Source organism: Rhipicephalus microplus, chromosome 3 (assembly GCF_043290135.1).
Source record: "Rhipicephalus microplus isolate Deutch F79 chromosome 3, USDA_Rmic, whole genome shotgun sequence".
Classification (NCBI taxonomy): Eukaryota; Metazoa; Arthropoda; class Arachnida; order Ixodida; family Ixodidae; genus Rhipicephalus; species Rhipicephalus microplus.
The window spans coordinates 109,457,182-109,476,805 of NC_134702.1; the positions used below are offsets into that span (position 1 = coordinate 109,457,182).

General features: G+C 45.4%; 1 protein-coding gene across 2 annotated transcripts in view; it reads right to left on the minus strand.

Moving 5' to 3' along the window:
- Positions 1 to 4,078: 4,078 nt before the first annotated feature.
- Positions 4,079 to 19,624, minus strand: part of LOC119185213 (uncharacterized) — a 47,639-nt gene continuing 32,093 nt past the window's right edge. For both annotated transcript variants that reach the window (XM_037434310.2, XM_037434309.2), the window contains exon 4: positions 4,079 to 8,556. In XM_037434310.2, the coding sequence (XP_037290207.1) occupies positions 8,122 to 8,556 (435 nt within the window). In that variant the 3' untranslated portion in view covers positions 4,079 to 8,121. The remainder of the gene's footprint in view (positions 8,557 to 19,624) is intronic.

The following is a 19,624-nucleotide window of genomic DNA, read 5'->3' on the forward strand; positions in this document are numbered from 1 at the left end:
AAAACCACCATATGATTACGAGAGCACACGGGCCTACAGCGTTTTAGCCTCCATCGCTAATGCAACGGCGGCGGCAGCAGCAGTAGTAGAAAATTTCATCCGAGAGCACAGGCAATTCGAGAGTAGTTACGAGAACGCGTAAAAAACAAGCAAATGATGTCGAAGACACACACCGATGAAAAAAATGCCCCCACCTCCCCGAAGGTAATCGCGATGATATGCGACTAGTGCATTGAGTAGCGTCCATAACAGCGTTTCGCACGTGAGAAACCAACGTTAGAATTTTTCGCTTACACCATGTAGGGTGCCTCGATATCGAGGCACCTTAACACCATTAAGTCAACACATAGTGTTCATGTGATGTCACTTCCACCATTGTCGCCTTCTCCCGCCATGCCCGGGTACCTCCCTGGGTACCTACGGCAGTTCGCGTGCTGCGGCGCGGTTTGTTGGGGGCTCGTCATCTGTTGTGTACGATGTTGAAAGGGTAGCATTGTGGTTTTTGTTGTCGTACATTAACGAGCTCATCGGACCAGGAAGACCTCGTTTGTTCACTCGATACAAGACCAGAAAATCAACATGTGCGACACGTATACCAGCCACCGCGTGCACCGGCTGCCCGCCACGACCTACGAGGGCCCATTATCTCACTTTCACCACAAACACTACAAATTGCGCGGCCCAAGAACAAGTGAAAGCCCAAAGTCTCTCGAGCCGCAATTTTAAGAGGGGATGAGCGAAGCGCAGCAGCTCCCATCATCGAACACGCGTCGTGCAGAGCTAGGCAAGTTTACGAGAGATATTAATATATTGCTGCGGCCCAGGCCACCAAAGTAGCAGCGCCCCCCCCCCCCCCCATGTGTTTTAAACAATGCTGATGTTGAGCCTCTTCGATTGAAATACGTGGAAGCAGCCGAGGAAAATATTATGCGGGGCAGATAGAGACTTCGCGTGGTGCGTGCCGCGGTATTGCCGGTCATCACTTTTTTTTTTTTTCGCGTATGTTTTGACACCTTTTTCACCTTGTATTTTACTTTTTTTGTACGCTAATGTACAGTGGAGTCCCTGAAAATGATGGAGACCGTGTTACGGAATGAAATGACCAATTTTTAAAAATACTGACCCCCAACTCGAACCAATCGGCTGTATTTCGAAGTGAACTAATATTGTTTTGCATCCTTTTTCACGGTTTGTTTCAATGCAATACCCGAATTTCCGTGATCACCATCACGATTTTAACCGCCTCCCTGGCACGCTGATTGTGCACGCAGTGGTCGCGGATAAGTTTGTATGTGCAGTATCTCGGTAAGCTATCTTTGTTTGCAGGTAAGTGCTTGGCTATGGCACTTACCCGGAATGAAGTTACACCTTAAGCCCCAAGTATCTCCGATTTTCTTCAAGTAGTTTTCTTTTTGTTGTTGTTAATCTGCGCCAGCCAAGCACGGCGGTGCTTTTCGGAAAATCGCAATGTGCGTTCTCAATTTTAGGTAAGAACGTTCGGAGAAGAAACTCCTCCGAAGCTCTGCTCCCGTTTTGGGGACTACTAAATCAAGTTGCCTCTCTAGCAGCCTTCAAACTTGCATCGTGAGGCAAAACTAAACGGGCACAAGCACGAGGAGACAACACGGCAGCGGTAGGCGACGGACTCTAGGTACCCGGGCATGTCGGTGGCGCATTTCGAAAGTGACGAAAGGGCGCTGCGTGACGCACGTGCACACTATGTATAGCGCCCTTCACCACACGTGGAGTTTTTCAGTCGCGAGAAACTCTGTGTGCGTTTCCAGCTCTAGTAGCTAGCGTGCACGGTTAAAAAGTACTATGAAGTGAACAAAACAAGCAGCGTTCTCGGCTCTGCATTTGTGTTTCACAGCGGCGTCTCGAGCATACATTTCCAGATGTTCGTGAGAGGCGCCCAGCCAGCGAACGGTCGAGTGGCGCGCGATCAGAAGGGAAAGTGGGGCGCAGGGAGGAGAGCGAACGGCGAGGAGCAGCGAAGCACTGCACCCACCCTCTCTCACACTGCATGCTCCGGTTGCTAGGGGCGAGGATAAGCGCACGCGCTCAAAGCTGTTGCTATGGGAGAGGAAGCGAGCACGAAGAGATAACACATTCGCGCGGACATTACCGGATGCCTGACACAGCCGACTAAGAAAGGCATTCGCATGGAGCCAAGGAACCCATTTTGTCGTTCGTGATTACGTGCGCATTAAGATACCTGCAGTTCACGGCAACCTGTCTTCACAATACTCTGCACACAAGATCATTGGAAAACGTGGACCGGCCTCGTACCTCTGGAAATTGGGCGTGTGGAACACATCCAAGTCGGCTGCTGTTCACCCTGGTGCAGTCAAGAAAATGAAATTAGGCACCTTTGCTGTTATGAACTGATCACCTGCATCTAATCAGTCATCTAGTGCACCGCAACCCGACACATCAGGAGCGGACGAAAATGCAGGCCCTGGAACATCTGGTGCAGAGGGCACGCAAGTATCAAACAAATCTGTCGAGATCTGACGTGCCCGTCAGAACAAAGCGTAAGAAGACTCTGCAGAAATTCAAGAATTTCGTTAAGAGAAAAAAAATCACAGCATGTCCACGGAGAGGATGATGCGTGGGGCGAAGCTTCGGAGGGTTTTATCGGTAAATCATGAATCGTCCGTCTGCTGGCCGCGTCTGTTTGTCTGCCCATCCATTCATCTAGTGAACACTCCAAGTACCACCTGGAGTTAACAATCATGATTGAATAACTCTGATCTAAGGCACGTAAGCGTTATACCACTAAACTACAAGACGATGTCCGCAACGAACGTTTGCTGCACGGTAACGCCATTCTCTTGAACCGCATTATCACGCTAATGGTTAACTGTAAATGTCTAATATCTCGTGTAGAAAGAGAGAGAGGGTTTTAATTGCAATTGAAAGGATAGCTTGAAAGATTTAACCAACAAGTTATGTACAGCACTTCTCGTGTCGCTAGCCGAAACTAAAATCCCTCGATTTTTCCTATTTACCTAAATACTGACAACTGCCTCCACTCCCAGCCCTCTCTCAAGCACAGCCATTTGTTTTCCAACATGCAAGATATACAAAGCCACGTACGTCTAAGCACATTAGCCAAGAATATTTCAGCGGAAAATGCGGTAACATGAAGCACCTGAGAATTCTCCTCCTGCCGATCCCACGCGTTTCACCAAGTGCCGAGAAAAAGTTTGGAAAAGCAATACTGACAAAAACGAGCATTAGGACCAAGATTCGTAAGTGGCGCTTAAACGGTTGTGGGTAGACTGTAGTCACCGGTACTTGAGGAGAATGGAAAATCTGGGGGCTTTGACAACGACGACAGTATCCACCAAAGGGGCAGCCATAATGGAGGTCATCCAAGGCGCTCTAGAAGGAGAGATTTCTTGTTTCCATGGTATTCACAATCAATGCTCTCCACGCACTGGAGCCAAACTATGCGTATTAAACATTTTACTTTGATTTCAAAGTTTTTGCAGCCTAGCACTAGCTGGCCAAACTAAATGGACATCACGAGGAGTCAACAGATTTCACTGGGCTTGCGAACTCTTGCGTCCTGGCAGCCCAATTCTCACAAATCACCTGTCAAAGCCGCTCAGCAATGTTCACGGGCACCACGCGAGACTGACAGCTAATGACAGAGCAACTGCCAGTATGTCGTGAGTTACAGCCATCTCGCGAAATCAGACCAATGTCTCCTAGGTGTTGATCGGACTTGTGCTAATCAGTTGAGGTGCAGCGGCTCCCTCGATACCAAAACAGTGTCTAGTAGGAGTGGTATTTAAAAAAAAAACATATGCATTACCAAGCACCAAGACACCACGGTTCTCAACGCCAGTCTTTTTAAAGTTTGTGTCAGTACCTCATCGCGATAGGAAGATGGGTATGGCAGTGTGCGTCAATGGTAGGGCATGTTATGAAGGGCTAAAATGTGATGGCCCGCACCAGTATAGTCTTGCGTACACTGGCTATTAATTAGCTTCCAGAACTGATGCTGTGATGCCTTCAAGCAAAAAATCCAGTGGCTCAAAACAGCCAAAGCAGGGAAAGCAACACACCGTACTTTGATGGAAACTTTATTGTGAATTTACATTTGCCATTATCATGAATGAAAAGAAAACAAAATGATGAAAGACCAAAACAATGGGAACGTTTATGACCACAAAAATAAAGAAACTCATGGCTGTAGGAACAGGAATGAGAGCAGGTCGAAAAAGCCACTTAGTGATGCACTCGGACGGGAGGATGCAAGAAGAGCTAAGACAATTACTGACTACACCGTTTGAGCGCACGTGCAAAAATAGTGGTCACAGCAAGCAAATGGGCTCCACACATGCGCTCATGCATTGTAAACATTTCTAAGGTTTACAGCTTTCAAGAAGGTCAAAACGTTGATGTCAAGGGAGCTAGGTTCAGCACAAAAATCCCCATTCTCCTAAGTACTCCCCGAATTTCACAACTTCATGTCCAGGTAAAGAAATGGCAATCATGAACATACCCCTAATGCTCACTGTGTTTCCCTTAATGCATATGCAAAGCGCTAAGATTCTGTTGGGTAACCGCTTTTATTACAGGAGTACTTGTGCAAGAACAGAATCTAGTGCCCTCGTTCGCTTTTTTTTTTTCAGCCTAGTCTAGACACATTCATTGAGAAAGTACACTACATTTCCCAAAGTGTGAGGTCACTGAGCTTACGACGGTAAACCACTAGAAAATCAATGAAGAGTTTACAAAGTGAAAGGGAATAGTTTTCTTGGGTCAGCAGAGAGACTCAATGGTGGTCACAGGCACCACATGCAACCAAGAAAGGCATTACACAAAGGGTTTGTGGCAAAACGCGCCGCGAGATCCATCCGAGCCAGTCTGACTCTACGCCACTGCATTTTGCAGTCGCAATTGGCACACGTGAGCTCACAGACAGCACAGCGTAGAAAAACCACCGACCAAAACCATACAACAAAAAGCAAGAGCTTGATTACACACTCCTGTATAGAAAATCTTTTCCTCACTTGTACGACAAAGCAGTCACAGACATAGAGGCCGCAAAATACACGTGTCTTGCTCCTGTACAATCGGTCCGGAAAGCAGACTTTCTGCATTACTTAATTAGGGCAGGCTGCCACTGTCAGTTCACGAAACCCACACAGTCAGGCTTGGGATCAGACGACCAAAGAGCATTCGCAACCCACTGCCGAGGCTTTCAAGACTTGAGCTCTGCACAAAAGCAGCAGTGTGCAAACACTCGCAGCTTTTCCGCAACAATGCACTAGCCAGCGGCACAAATGCACACGTCCACACGCATACTATTCCCGACTCTCAATGAATGGGTGAAAAATAAGGGAGGAGGGGGTTTGGCATAGACAGGGTGTGCCTGGAAAGAATGACATTTAGTATAATCAGACATGGCTCTAAATGAGCATTTTCAAAAGCCAATCTAATTAAATTGATGAAGGCGGTGAGGAAGCAAATTCATGTATTTACAGTCTGCCGGCAGGAACATTTTTGTTCGGAGTCCCAGCTTCCAGAAAGGGCTGCGTGGTAAACAGCGGGCCGTAAGCTAGCCCAAGCCAGTTAAGGGGCAGACTGGTCTTTGGGACAGAAAAGTGACCAATAAATTCATTTATTATTATTGACATATTTGGTTGCTGCAAGTATTTTTTTATCTGCACATTTTCTCATACCAGGAAATGGGTAATTTCTTTGTAATGTCATTCTAACTGTCCAGATTCTTGGTGCTGTTAACATGCAGAACTTGCAAAATATAGGGAACCGACTTAGAGGCTTTTTTACATTTTGCCGGCACCTGTATTAGAAGCTCTGCTACGAATTTATGAGCACCTTTATGATGATTGCAAAACATGCACGCCATGATTGTTGCTTTTTGAAGAGGCTGTGTGTTTCCAGTTTTTTCTATTTTTCTCATAAAGTAAATTCACGACTGTTCAATTTTGAGGCCTCAATATCTCTGCAGCTAGGGCAAGTACACTTTTTGCAATGGAAACCTGTATGTGTGTAGAATGCAAGTGTGGGAGCAGAATTTAGACCACAATCTTTTTTAATCAATTACTCATCAAAATTGTAACACAACTTCAACTGCTTTTGAAAATGGATAGTTCATTTTGCTATAGAATAGCCACGAAAAGGCAAAAAACAAAAAGAACTTGCATACTTTCAATCTATAGTCATTAGTCTTTGTTGGCATATCTTAAATATCACTTTTAATTAAGCAATTTTTTTCTATGGCAGCCTTAAACAATAGTGGTTGAACTCATGTTATCTCAGGAACAAAACTGGAAAACATATTAAATATTTGAAATCAGCAGAAAAAACTGCATAATCCTATGCAGATTGATCAAGATCACTGAAGATATAAACAAAAAAAGTTCTGCCACCTCAACGCATGCAGTCCTGTATTGTTATGTAAGCTACTGTGAACCAAATTAAGAATTTGAGATTAAGCCCTCAGAGAAGTAAGTTCCAAGCCGGCAATGTCCCTTAAAATCTACCTAAACTTTTGATCGACAAAAACCTGCCTCTTGACAAAATAACACACTGAATAAGCTGGGAGGATTGTGCGACTTTGGTACCACCATTCAAATGCGAAAAGCAAATCTATGGAAAAGAAAAAAAACGCAGCTTTCTGACAACTACGACAATGATGCCCCGAGTATTCTTTACCAGGGAGCATGAAGGTTATAAAATGCAGTCACAAAAGGGGCACAACGAATGAATAACTGAGATGACTGCCCAGAAAGTAGCCCCAGTGCTGATGGCTGTACGCGTTTCTTCCTGCTCTCCTTCCTCACAGAAATATCCTTTACCCGCAACTTGCAACACACATTCTGCATGTTCATTCTGTCCATAATAGAAGCTGGCTATCTTGAGTCAGCACAACCACCAGCACTCAGAAAGAATGTCTGACAGAGCTATGAATTGTAAATTAAAAACAGTATTACTTTAAAAATATTATGAGAAAAATTGACATGCTTCCCCGCCACACCTCATTATGCAAGCCTTACTGTAGGACGAAACAAACAAAAGAATGAACACGACTTGTGGATGAATATCGAAAACAAGCACGTTAAACGTTACTTAACAAATACACATACAGTCAACCCGCACCACACATCAACTCTTCACAAGCTGGTGCCACCAAGACCAGGCTTGCCACTGAGTGTTAGCAGATAGACAACGCATACACCGTGAGCTGATCAAAATTCAAGGCAAGCTGAGGACTTTATGTAAACAACTCCTGCGTAAGTTTGGCTTTCCAGCAGCCAATGACAAGTTTTCAAAGAAAAAAAAAACGATGACTGGGTCATTAAATGACCACCAAATCTATGGCTCCGGTGTCCTTTTGTTCAATGTAATCCCAATGTAATTCCTGTTTGCTGCTATTAGAGTGCCTATCAGCTTCATGTTTCAAGCAAGCCGATAAAACCAAGCAAACTGTTATCAATAATCAAAGCCAGTGAAGGTGCAATTAGTTTCATATTCAAGCTTTTGAAATAGGCACAATTGACAGAGAGCAGCGCCAGTGAGCGTAAGTAAATGGCAGCTGTTGCTGTCATACCGATACGTAGAGCTTACTGTCAAAGCAGCACTGCAAGTTCACTGAATGTGCCCGGCCCAAAAGCTTAGCCTTATGTACTAAGCACATCACTTGCAATCATCATAGGCCTTGTCGCAGGTAAATGACACAAGTGGGAACCAGAGCTCATGCCCTGTTACTCACTGCTAGCCTGAAAATTTTACCCAGGCAGCTATCTACGTGACTGCAACCTACACCCATGGTTGGAGTTGACTGAAAATGCAAATAAATACACACATTGCTTCTTCCCTCATAGTGAAGACTGGTGGGGGCAGCATGAGTGAAGTGCAGCCAGATAATTCCCACGTCAGTCACTGCTGCGATGTGCCAAGCTGAAAATGTTGCATCAAACAGAAGAACCAGAGGAGGACCTGTGAATTGCTAATGCATGGCAGAAGCCCTCAAGGACTCCAACAAACAGGCTTCACATTGGGATGATGCAAGAAATGTGTGATCTGAAAGGGGATGCGCGATGCCTGCCAGAGGAAACACAGCAATTGGGACTGTGCACACTAAGCAGCCACTTCCTCTGGTGGCTTGGTGGCCACCGGCGCCGAGACACTGTCCCCTGCGAGGGCGTTCTCCTTGGCAACCGGGGGCTCGGCATCCGCTTTCGAGTCTGCCGTCGTCGTGGCTGATGCCTTGCTGCCACCGTCTGTGGTTGCCTTCTCTTCTTTGTTGTTGACTTCGGGCTCGTTGTGATCGGTGTTGGCATCTTCGGAAGCCACTTGCCGAGCCTCGCCTCCACCGTCGTCGTTGTTCACCTCGTCCTTCTCGTCGTTTTTGTCTTTGTCGTCAGTTGACTCATCCTCGTTGGCAGCTGTCGTCGAGGCTTCCTCGGCAGACGCTGCCTCTTCCTCCTCTTCTTCGCTCTCCTCCTTCTTACTGCGCTTGGAGGCCGCAGCCTTCTTGGCCCCACGCGCTGGCTTAGCAGGGGTCTTCCGCTCCTGAAGCATATGTTAAAATATGTGAGGTTTACGTACACAATAGTGTTTTTCTATTTTTTTTTAACAAGCAAAACCATACCTACCATGGCCAGTAAGCCAATACAAACACGTACCCACTATTGCACATACAATGACCATTGCGTATAAATGACGTTAGTATATGGCTCGGCAAACAAGTTCAATATGGCTGATACCGTCTGACACACTCTGCATTTACATGCAGAGTGTATGTTTCAAAAATTGCAAAATTTTAAACTACTCTTTTGCCCAGCAAGCTCTGTTTCTGTCACAATGGTCTTGCACCATTGACTCTTGGTTTACTTCAAGGTTTGTTGAAGCCAGCTACACATCCCTCTTGCGTGGCATTAAAGGGTCCCGTAAAACACTGTGACATGCTTATAAACATTTCAGATAAACACAAGTTCAAAATGCTGTCAAGTTCAGCCACGTTAAACGCGACTCCGCTATGCATTGTGAATGTCCAACAAAAAAACAATTACGTGGACCTCTCTAAAGACTTGCCAAAGAATACAGGATTCACTCAACGTGACATCACTTTGGATGCAATGCTAATGGCAGCAGTGCAGCAATAGGCGCAGGCCATAAATAACCAAAGACTTAAGGTTAGCCTGCTAGTTAATCTCCACATCTCTGAGTACCAGTAACTCTTTCTCACTACGCTGCAGGTGCATGCAATTGTTGCATGTTTTGGTTAAAGATTCACAGTGCCACGCTGCTCATACTTCAAACAAAATGAGCCTCCAATGCGCTTGGTGGTGTGATTTGGAACAACACGGCAGCTGGACGACAACACGGTAATACGTCTCATGCCACTGGCAGGCCAATGGTGATTTTGCCTGCAATTGGCAAGTGCTCTCTGCTTAACAAAAGGTGGATCAACTTTCTATGATAGCCACAACGTGGAAAATTTCGTATGATGTGTTACTCCAGTAGCCCCACGATGGTGTCCCAGTCAGTCTCACCATTGCTTGAGAAGGCACGACTGGCACTTCCAATTTAAACACTGTTGCCAGTTTCCGCTCTCCTCACAATAATTTACCACACAGGAAACACTGCAATGTACAGTGTCTTCAGCTAGGATGCAAGCTCGACACCACCAGTCTATTGTGGCCTATCAATAGCCATGTGCTACCAGAGCTAAACATTATTTGTCTCTGTACACTCTGGGCTAAAATGTTTAACATTAAACGTCAGTTTTCAAAAAATACACAATTTTTGCGATGCTCTATCCTTGCCTGCATTATTTTTCTGGATTAACAACTGTGGTCAGTTTGTATTGTCAGAGGAGAGTACTAGCATAAGTGTCATGGACGTTGGACATGTTTCATGCCTGACGCAATCTACAACATCGAAGAACGGTGTGCCTTTTCTAAGCATGAATGACGCTTCTAGTAGCACAAGGTTGACAAAAGCATACTACAATTTTGATTACACGACTTTAAGGGGGGAGGTGGCTTTGAAAAAAAACTTTTTTATTTGTTGACCTACAGCAATCAAATTTGGCATGCATACTCATAAGTGTTTAGAATAGGGAAATATGCAGTTTTATCATGATAGCTTCAGTAGTTCTCAAGTTACATAATGCTACACGATCCAATTACATGGTCTGCTTGTGGAAAGCCTGGCGCTGCAACAAAACATGCCAGGAAGCTGCGAATGGCATTGATCTTTACTCAAAAGAAAGCTACAGGGTATGACACTCTCGGAATTTTTTAATAAGTTCTCTTTTTTTTAGAGATCATAATGGCTGCCGACACACATTGTCAGAAACAATGGCACGGACAAATCATTGTCTAGAAAAATAACAGGGCCACAAAACAGAAATTGAAGATTGCTGTACCCTCAAGCAGTGTTCAGGGATTCAGGGAAAAAAAACAAAATCAAAATCGGTCCGGTCATTCTCGTGCTACTCTTTCCACGAGCAATGGACAATGTCCAAAACACACTTGTGAGAAAAAGCCTGTCGAAGTTTTCGACAGGCTTTTTTCAATGAACTTTTTGTTTCTCGTTGGATATTGATGAATATTGGCACAGACACTAAGAATAACCTCACAGTGCTTCCATACAAATTTTGAAGCGATACCACGAATACTTTACAAGAAACAAATTATTTATTCATTGAACCATGTGGAGGGGCTGAGCATAATGTCAAAAAAAAAAAAAAGTATTGAGAAAGCTGCGTTCAAAGTTTGAACTTTTCTTTACGTCTCTAAGACAGCTGAAAATTGTGATTTCAGGTTTGTCTTGTGATATTTGACTTCTTTTCATGATTTACTCTTTTTCATGAGTTACAAAGAACAAGTATGGATTTCAAACCAAGTTCTTTGTATGCAGGAGTGGTGTGATAGATATGACAGAAAAGATTGTAATTGAATAAAACCATATACTGAAATTATTACACATACTTTTTTGTGCTGAAGTTGTAATTAGCGTAATTAAGTACTTGATTACAAATATTCACTGAACTTTTTTTTTATTTGGAGAGAAGTTTATTGCATCAGAAAAATGAATCACACCATGACAGCCTATGCCTTCTTTCTAAATAACAAAGTTATGGGCAGAAGACTGGTGGCACGGGAATTTCTAGCAGTATAATTAATGACACGAAACGGGCATATAAAAATTCGTGCCCCTGATTCACACATGCTCTTTCGCCGCTCTAGCCGTGAAACGCATCATCTTACAGCCGGTCGCGGAAACTCTAATTTACAGCAATTCATTAGCCTCGGAACATTCATAGACGTTCGTGGCAATATCAAGCACGGCTCCAAGCACGTCTGAATCTCGCATCACAAAAGCTTACTGACGGCACTCCATATGACCGTGGTGTGCGCGGCAGCGTGGACAGTGCAGCCGGCGCGTAATGCACTTGCCGGCGGCGTTCGATGACGATGTGCGAAATGTGTAACTACAAAGACAAAAAATCGGCACGCACTGCACTTGGCATCACATTTTCGAATAACGACACGCGAAACTGCGAGCCGCTGTTCCGAGCGATCCTTGGCAGTGAAGAGGGGGGGGGGGGTGACGAGCTTGACTGTGTTGTCCGCTGCCGATGCGTAAAATGCCCGTACAATATTCAGAGGAGCTAGCGAGTGATGTGGAACATTCCTTGCGAAGAAGCACGTCACCAAGAGTGCGCTTGCGCGTCGTTCCTGCCCGCAGTCTCGCTGTCAGCGGAGTTAGGCCTAAAGCCAACTCCGATGACGCGCCGCACTCGTAGACCGCCGCGCACCCGCTTGTAGTAATCTGATCGTGCATCCGGTGCGGCCACTCGTAGTAATCAGATCGTGCCGCCGCTTACAGCTTCGTTGCTTGCGAAGAAGCACGTCGCCACGAATGCGCTAGCGCGTCGTTCCTGCCCGCAGTCGGCGGAGTTAGAGCTAAAGACGACTCCAATGACGCGCGGCGCTCGTAGACCGCGCTGACGCTCGTAGTAACCTGATCACGCATCCGCTTACTGCTCGTAACTAAAGCGTAGTTATATCTTAAGTGAATATCAAGCCGTGAACACGTCACGAAGTGGCGATTTTCGAGAGCCATGTCCTCGCGACGCACAAGCAGCAGACGACAATCTCCCGGAGCGAGCATCGGGCCAATGGCGAGGCGAGCTGAGGCAACATGGCGGCCACGGCCAATCAAGGGCCTCAAAACGACCTTCAAACATTTGCTTTTTGCTCGCTTGTTGTTAAAGGGAGGAGCCAGCTGAGGCGGGAAAGTTAAACACGGAGAAATGCTCTTTCCGATGAGCCCAAGAAGCCGGCTCCCGGCCCAAGCATCGTGAAGCTATAATTTTTTGAAAAACGCAGTTTTCTCGCCATTTCCAGAAAAATTTTTGCTACCTAGGTGGGTGAAACAAATTTTCTGAAGCACTTTTGCGCGGTTTTCAGTGTAGATATTTTGGAACCGGATAGAAAAAGGGTTCCAGAAACGGAAAACTTGAGTTTCAAAAAATCAATTTTTTTTGCCATTTTTCGCGATCCCAAAGCCGCGTCCCCCCTTAAGGGAAAAAGACTAAGAGCTTGGCCAAGAAGCGTGTAAAGACCACGTGAATAAGCCTACAGCACAATGCTGTTTTTCGCCAAGGAAAGCAGATCAAATTATTTGCAAAAATGGTTGCATTATTTAATTCAATAAATTGAGTGAAAATTGCCTGCACGTGAAATCGAAAGCAAAATCACATTGGCAACAGCCTCCCATCAGAAGTGTCAGACAGTGTCATTGCCGTCACATAATAGTGAGAAAGCACAAGCTTCCTTTCACAGGACACCTTTGCAGACTATTTGTCGTCTTGTGCAGGGCAACATGTAGAGTTTGGCCGTTCACGTCAAGCGAGTTACTTAGCACGATGAAACAGCTGTGTCATGTCCTTTCGCACTCTCAAAGCCTCCGACTGCCAGTGCCACAAATGAAGGAAGATACAGTGAAATCTCGATACAACGAATTTGAAGGGACCGCGGAAAATAGTTCGTTATTTTGAAATATCGTTATAGTGAAAACATCGAAAATTCACATTAAAAATCGTAAATGCAACAAAAGGAGTCGCCTACCTTTGCTGTGTACACATCCGCAAACGCTTGATTTTATGACGAGCGTGAAAAGAAACAAAACGCGAAGTATTCCGGAATGAGCGCACGTTTATTTGAAAAAGTCGGTGATCTTGGCCTGGCGGGTGCCGCTCAACTGCCGCAGGACGAACGCTTCGAAGTTGTTAACATTCTTATGCTCTGCTTCGGTGGCATTGCTGCACCTGCCAAGGTAAGTGCGCATCTTTCGCACGCATTCCATGATGTCGGCGTTGGAAAGCGATTCTTCTGGTTGGCTAACGGGCGCGGTCTCAGCGTCGTCTTCGCCATTGGCGTCCTCGTCGCTGTTATCACCACGAACAGCACTGACGATGTCATCGGTCGTCAGTTCGGCTGACGTGCATGCTTCGTCGTCGCACTGCACATAGTCCTCGAACGTCACCGAGGCATCCATCGCGAGTCTTTCGACGACTTCTTGCCACATGCCACTCGCGTCGCTTTCTTCGCTGCCTTGTTCAGATTCAGATGGCATTACTACCAAGCCTGCCTTCCTCCAGCAGTTCTGGATGGTGGTTGATGTAACGCTCCACCAGGCCCCGGTAACCATTTCTGTGGCCTGTCGCACATTGATGGAGGTAGGCAGCTTCATCCGAAGATTTATCAGCAATCACTGAACCAGGCGTGTCCGGTAATGGGCCTTGACACTTTTTATGATGCCTTGGTCCAGTGGCTGGAGCAAGGACGTACAGTTCGGAGGCAAGAATTCCAGCTGTACATTTGTCAGCCTGACATTAACAAGATGCGCCGAGCAGTTGTCGGCGATAATCAGGATTTTCCTACCTGCGCTCCTCATCTCATCGTCCACCTTTAGTAGCCACTCAGAGAATAACTCTCGTGTCATCCACGCGCGTGAATTAGCCCGATAATCGCACGGCAATGAAACAACGTTCCTCATGCAGCGAGGCTTCTTGTATTTGCCGATCACCAAGGGCTTCAGCTTCTTGGTGCCTGTGGAATTGCGGCATAACAATACCGTAATCCGGACTTTGGACTGCTTGCCGCCTTTGCAGCTGTTCCCTTTAAAATGCATGGTTTTATCAGGAAGCATTTGATAGAAGAACGCCATTTCGTCCGCATTGAATATATCATCTTCGGAGTATGAAGCGACGATTTCGCGGAACTTCTCGTCCCTCCATGCAGCAGCGCTTGCTGCATCTGCCGCCTTCTCTTCACCAGACACCACTTGCCAGGTGATTCCATTCCTTTCACGGAAACGATGAAGCCATCCCGCGCTTGCTTCGAAGCCTGTGATGTCCAAAGCATCAGCGAATTGCCGGGCTTTTTCCTGCAGCATGGGTCCCGACACCGGCACATTTTGAGAATGCGCGTCCTTGAACCAAGTCAGTACTGCAGCATCCACTTCTTGGAAATTCCCAAGTCGGAGCCGTTTTCTTGACGGTGCGAGTTGGGACCCTCGGTGCAGCTCGAGGATCTTTTGTCGGTCCTTCAGGATGGTTGCGACAGTTGATGGTGCAACCCCCATCTCGTTCGCAATGTGGATTTGTTTTTTACCGGCGTCCACTTGAGAAAGAATATCCACTTTTTCTTTCAAAGAAAACTGCCTCCGTTTCTTTTTCGCGCTGCTTCCGGAGCTCATCGCGAACGCAGAAACGAATCACTCTAACCTTTAAAACGAGAAAGCCTACGACAATCGTGCGACGTTGCCGGTCGACGTAACAAAACAAAGGCGGCGAGGTTAGACTCAACCTGGCTCAACGAGCATGCAAAAAAAAAAAAAAAAACATCGAAAACAAGGCACTGGCGATGGCGATAGGGCTAGCCAGGCTAGTGCGCATTTAGCATAAGGCAACGCATGGAGAAATGAGCAGGAGCTCTGATGATGATGATAGTGCCACATATGGCGCTGGGCATTTAGACCGCCGCACGTAATTTTTACGCTAGAAATTCGTTATTTCAAAGTGCTCTTAAGGTACCAGGGTGATAAAATTTGATACGTTATTCTGAAACATTCGTTATTCTGAAATTCGTAGTAGTGAAATATTTTTACATTGAACCAAAGGACATTTGGAAGGGGATTTCCGGAATATTCGTTAATCTGAAAAAATCGTTAATCTGAGGTTCGTTATAACGGGATTTCACTGTAAGCTGTGTGTTGACCAGGAAGTCTCCGAGGACCGAAAAGTTGAAAATATCCAGATCTCAAAGAGCTTTCCGGCCAGTTGAAGCTACTCCGTATGAATAGAGCTTGTCTAGACAAGGACCCTGGATATGCACGCAATTGAGACGCACACACAAGCGCATGAACTTCGCGGAGAATAAATTTTTCATTCTAGGGCGACATACTGCTATATCACATCCTATTTCTGTAATCGTCAACTAAAAGGAACGTGAATTCTTATTTTACACTCAAATATTTGGTCGGCGTTCGATTCAAGGACGGAAACTAAGTTGTAAGATGCGGGGTCAGTGTAAAATTGCATGGTATAAACAAGGTTTTTAATACATTATTAATATGAGCACTTTGCCAGGACCAAACTGATTCATCATAAAATGTGGGTGGCCGCACAACCAGGGGACATATAATTGAAGTTCCACCGTGTTAGAGAAGTATGCAGCCAGGAAGAGAGCCCCACTAAAGTGAGCACCAACAGTGGGAAACCAGCTGGGGCAGTGCTGATCATTAACACTTCACCTACCAAACACAAGCTCAGCTCGTCCACATAGCTTTAACCACTTTTACCGAGGATAAGCCCCACTTGTCCTCCGTAAAAATGGTGAGAAGTGTTTGGGGGCACCACATTTAAAAGGTGCACTGACATGACTCTGGGACATCACAAAAGAGACACTTCGTTTTCATTGGTATGCAATGCACTCTCCAGATACAAAAGTCAGCTAACAAGCATAAAATATAGCCCTGCCACGGTAATCTAGTGGCTAAGGTACTCGGCTGCTGACCTGCAAATTGCGGGAGCGAACCCCGGCTGTGGTGGCTGCACTTCACTTTCGATGGAGGCGAAAATGCTGTAGGCCCGCGGGCTCAGATTTGGGTGCACGTTAAAGAACCCCACGCGGTCGAAATTTTTGGAGCCCTCCACTACAGTGTCTCTCATAATTGCATAGTGGTTTTGGGACGTTAAACTTCCCATATCAATCAAATGCATAAAATATTTTCTTTCATTTTAAAAATTCCATCGCTGAGCATCAGCAGGGCAGCCCCACCCATGCCTGCCAACCTTGCAGCGTAAAAATTCCAGGGATCCCAGCGAGCGAAGAAAAGAAGGTTTTTGTTTGTTCGTTTTTTACACATCGGATATCACGACACTGTGACATTTGTGACTCGCTATTACTTCCGTCCACAACGATTGCGAAAACATGGCCTTTCAGAGCCTCCACCATATTAAATTTGGCATCTGCAGCCATTTCCTTGACAATGGCAGTTTTTTTTTCCATGTCTACACCCGTACCGCATTGTGTCCTCGCACTTCGACAACATTTTTTGAAACAATGATCATGTATGATCACTTACACTAAGTGGCAAGTTGTGTTTCACAAGAAATCCCGTGAATAGCCATTCGGCATGGATCGCGCTGTGTTTGCAGCTCTTTAGGAAGGAAATTCCGATGTTTCCCTGCCCTTCCGCAGCAGGTACGCAGTTCTGATGCTTCTATGTGCACTTTCATGTCTGCCTTGCCGACGTGCATAATGCTTACATCTCAGGCACACATGATATGGAATATGTACTTGCCACCTTTGCGCGAAGTCACAAACCATGGAAACTCAATTCTGAACCAGTCCAGAAACAGTAGCAAGTATTTCTTCACTTTTGACACGCGCCCCCACAACAACAACATAAATACGCGCCCCCACAACAACATAACAAACACAGCTGGCGTCTGGGCAGGTTGCGTAGGCCCAGCGTACAAAATGCAGGAGCCAAGGCAGACAAACACAAAATTTGTGGTACCTTGGTACCTTTTCCTTTGCCTAATTTTGGTACAGTGGCGAGCGCATAGATGTACAACACTAAAGTGCCTAGATTATACTTCGCGGTACCCTAACGTACCATTATTAAAGAGATCGACAGCTTCCCAGGACATCAAATCAGATGACTGCACGGATTGAAAGATTGTCCCTCATAATGACTCAAACCAACGCCGACTAAATTTCAAAGCTGAAGGGCTGCCGCAGTGACGTCAGAGGGCGGGGGCGCAGTTACGCTGCGAACGCGGCGGAAAGCCTGTGTTTCGTTCACGTTTTAGGAGAACCAACGCTTCCGCTGTCGCAGCTGCTGCGGCTAGATTGGGCCGAATAAAAGATGTGGAAAAAAAAGTCTTACTGAGCATGCTCAGTTGGGCAACTGGGCCCCCAACCTCTGACGTCACTGCGGCAGCCCTTCGGCCTTGAAATTTAGTCGGCGTTGCTCAAACCAACCCTGTTTCTCTCGTGAGAAGTGGATTTCTATTTTTATTTCTTTATTAAAAATCATGAAAAATTGCCAGTGGCGCCCTTGGTGTCAAAAACTTGAACTATTCGACGTACCCTGTCACGTGAACGTAGATTACTGTACGCACTGAACAATTTTCTTCTTAGTATTAAAGTATTGTTCGCTTCTTTATAGTAAAAGATATTACTCCATAAAGATGTGCACATAGGCCTAAATTATTAGTACGCATTGAAGTGGCGCTGCCTTTGCGTGATGTATGACCCCATGCTAATCATCGCGTCTTGATTGACTTTTCCACATGCTCATGAAGCCGTGCACGCAGTTTGCAGGTCGCCAATATTTTGCAGCAACATAGTTTTTCTACCTACACTATGTTTCAGACTATGTCTCAGAAATGACGTGCACTGCTACTCGGCACTGCGCGTATGCGAGCATATGCGCAGTGATGTTTTCGGTGATTTGGCCTGGCCAGTGAGTCGAGAAAATAACGACGACTGGACAAGCCTTCCACGACAAGGAGCAACAACCTCGGGCACGGGTGTACACAACACAGTACAAATAGAGGAAAGATGTATAAAGCCATATCCTCTCATTGTAACGGCTTGTTGTTTTCGAGAATAGCTGTAAAGTTCAGAATAAATGTCATTAAACATAGTAACATGAACTCCTGCGAAAGCAGAGCGACAACATGCCCAAGCCGCTAAAAGGGCTATTGGCATCGCTATTAATTCTCATTGTCACTGGACAAAAAAGGGACATCAGCCTTTCAGATAGAAAAGTACCCCTTATAAAATAAGTACGTGCTTTTGGGATTAATCACTGCAGCAATGAACACTATGAAGGGTAAGCTCTCTTGTGCTGAAAAGAACTGTGTCAAAAAAAATCTGTTCTGGGTCTCCTTAAGCTCACGGAAACTGATGTTTACCTGGTTTACAAGTTCTAAAATAGTGAATGCTTCATACTATTTTGTATACTACCCACAGAAATGTGATTTGAGCTGCTTTTGGCAGGAGTTGATAAATCCCCTTCAGGTGCAAATTATGAAGGAGCGTGCTTAGTTTTCAGAGTCAACAAAAAAAATGATGTTAATTGGTGCATCGAGAATTGGAATGCGTGGCTGTATTCTGGCTTTTAAAAAATTTGAAACTACCCTCGAAAGTTCTTCACATGTACTGCAAGTACATACACACATTAGTAACATTACCCAAGCATAAGAGTGTAGACAACTCTGCCTCTCTTGCAATGCCTAGTCTTAAAGTAGCAGAACGAATTTAAAATTTAGCTATCCATAATTAAGTTATAATTACCACCAACCAGTCTAGGTTTGAGATTTGCATATGAAAAACTATGCAGAAAACATGGGGCATCCTAGAGCAATGAAGGAAACTAAAGTACAAAAGGATAAGGAGAAGAAAGGCAGTGCGCAGGATGAGTGCTTGCCTAGTTCGCTCTCTTCTCTTTCATCTCAATTTGTTCGCTTGATTGTGCTAGAATGTGCCATGCAGTCTAGGCTTCGCCACATGCTTTCCGTTCACATATTAGAATGCTTAGCCCAAGTGGCAGCCCCAATTTCTTGATACTCAGGCCACATGACTACCAGTGCATCATTCACACAATTTCGTGTGATGAACAGAGTGTGAATATTCAAAATATTGAACATTTTTCTAATAGCATTTGATATTCAATTCCATTCGCACTGGAATTTTTTTCACTATTCAAACACTATTCCAACTTTGGAAAGACAAATGCAGCGCACGTCCGAACGAGAGTGACCCCTTCGGATCTTTAATATGCTTTACCTCGTAACCTCCTCGTATCACGGCAAAAATGTCTTTCAGGCTCCGCTAAAGTCAAATTTCTCAAAGACCAATACAGGCGTCTTATTCAAAGTGGCCTCTTCAGATTTTCAAATGCTCCACCTTATCGCAATCCCGTATTCCGTCAAAGTTTGTCTTTCAGGCACTGCTACGGGCACAAATGTATTGACTCAAGAAAATGCTGGTTCCAACATGGAGATGACAGATGTGGCAGAGGTGGTGAAACAACTTAGACCTGA